At 27.7% G+C, this 1,005-nt stretch overlaps 1 protein-coding gene across 1 annotated transcript; it reads right to left on the bottom strand.

Moving 5' to 3' along the window:
* Window positions 1-86: 86 nt before the first annotated feature.
* On the bottom strand, window positions 87-935 carry LOC117101474 (rho GDP-dissociation inhibitor 1-like; the record flags this gene model as incomplete). The annotated part of the gene is given in 1 exon segment (XM_033241444.1): window positions 87-935. A coding segment is annotated over 1 exon segment (199 nt), but the record flags the coding sequence as incomplete, so codon positions are not given.
* Window positions 936-1,005: the final 70 nt, after the last annotated feature.

The raw sequence follows: 1,005 nt of genomic DNA, 5'->3' as shown, positions 1-1,005 counted from the left end.
CTTGCTTTGTTTTGTCTAAATACAGTATAAAACTAATTACCCACTACTTTAAGCTACGTATAGAAATAATCAACCATGTTGAGTATTTTATCAATTATATACCTTTAAAAATAAATCTATATCTATTTGCAACAAAAATTATGATACCTCTACTAATAATAATAATCATTATCATCATAATATGTTTTAATAATAAGTTTTAAAGAAAACTTGGAAGAGCGTGATTGCTGAAATATTGAATCAAATGAACTACAATATCCAAGAAATCCATTAGCAGCTCAGTCTGTGGATAACAGTGGCTTTTCGGTTTTGGATGCTATCAAGAATTGTCCTGTATATTAAAGTTATCAAACTGTGTATATCTTTAAATGTTTTCTTTGTTAATAACTTTGTTATTAATTGTGGTATTTAAATTTTGTAGTTTCATATTTAATACTTTCTTGACAAAATGAATAAAATAATAATTTAATTAACTACTTAAGTTTGTAAAAGCAATTGAATTGTAATTATAATTAATTTCCAAATAAAAAACTATATAATCAGTAAATGCAACTATATGCTTAATTTAACTTCCAGAGCTAGAATTAGGTAAACACATCTAAAAATATTCGTAGAAATTGTAAACAAAGGTGGGAATTTTCAAATTTGCTTCTAATCTTCAGCATTGTAATATTATGAAGATGCCACTTTTTAGAGATGATAATTTCTGAATTTTACTTGCTACTGTATAATACAGTCATTCCCAATCCTTCTTGACATCAAAAGTCCATTCCCACTCTAGGTGACTGATTCTGTCATCATCAGTGAACTTGCTTTTAACAGTATAGTGACCGCGTGCTATCAGTCCTTTAGGAGCCTCATCAATTGCTGTTACATATTTATGAGCTTCATTTTTTGGTCCATAACTTCCAACCATAAAACTTGATTTATCCACTAAAAAAAAGATACAACCATGCCATATATTTGTGTATTTCTTGAAGTCAGTAGTGTTCATGATAGAAATAA

The sequence above is a fragment of the Anneissia japonica genome, unplaced genomic scaffold, assembly GCF_011630105.1.
Source record: "Anneissia japonica isolate Jap-2015-1 unplaced genomic scaffold, ASM1163010v1 scaffold310054_len1005_cov375_single, whole genome shotgun sequence".
In the NCBI taxonomy this organism is placed as follows: domain Eukaryota; kingdom Metazoa; phylum Echinodermata; class Crinoidea; order Comatulida; family Comatulidae; genus Anneissia; species Anneissia japonica.
Note: the sequence above shows the minus strand (reverse complement) of the source record. Positions and strands in the feature narration are given on the sequence as shown.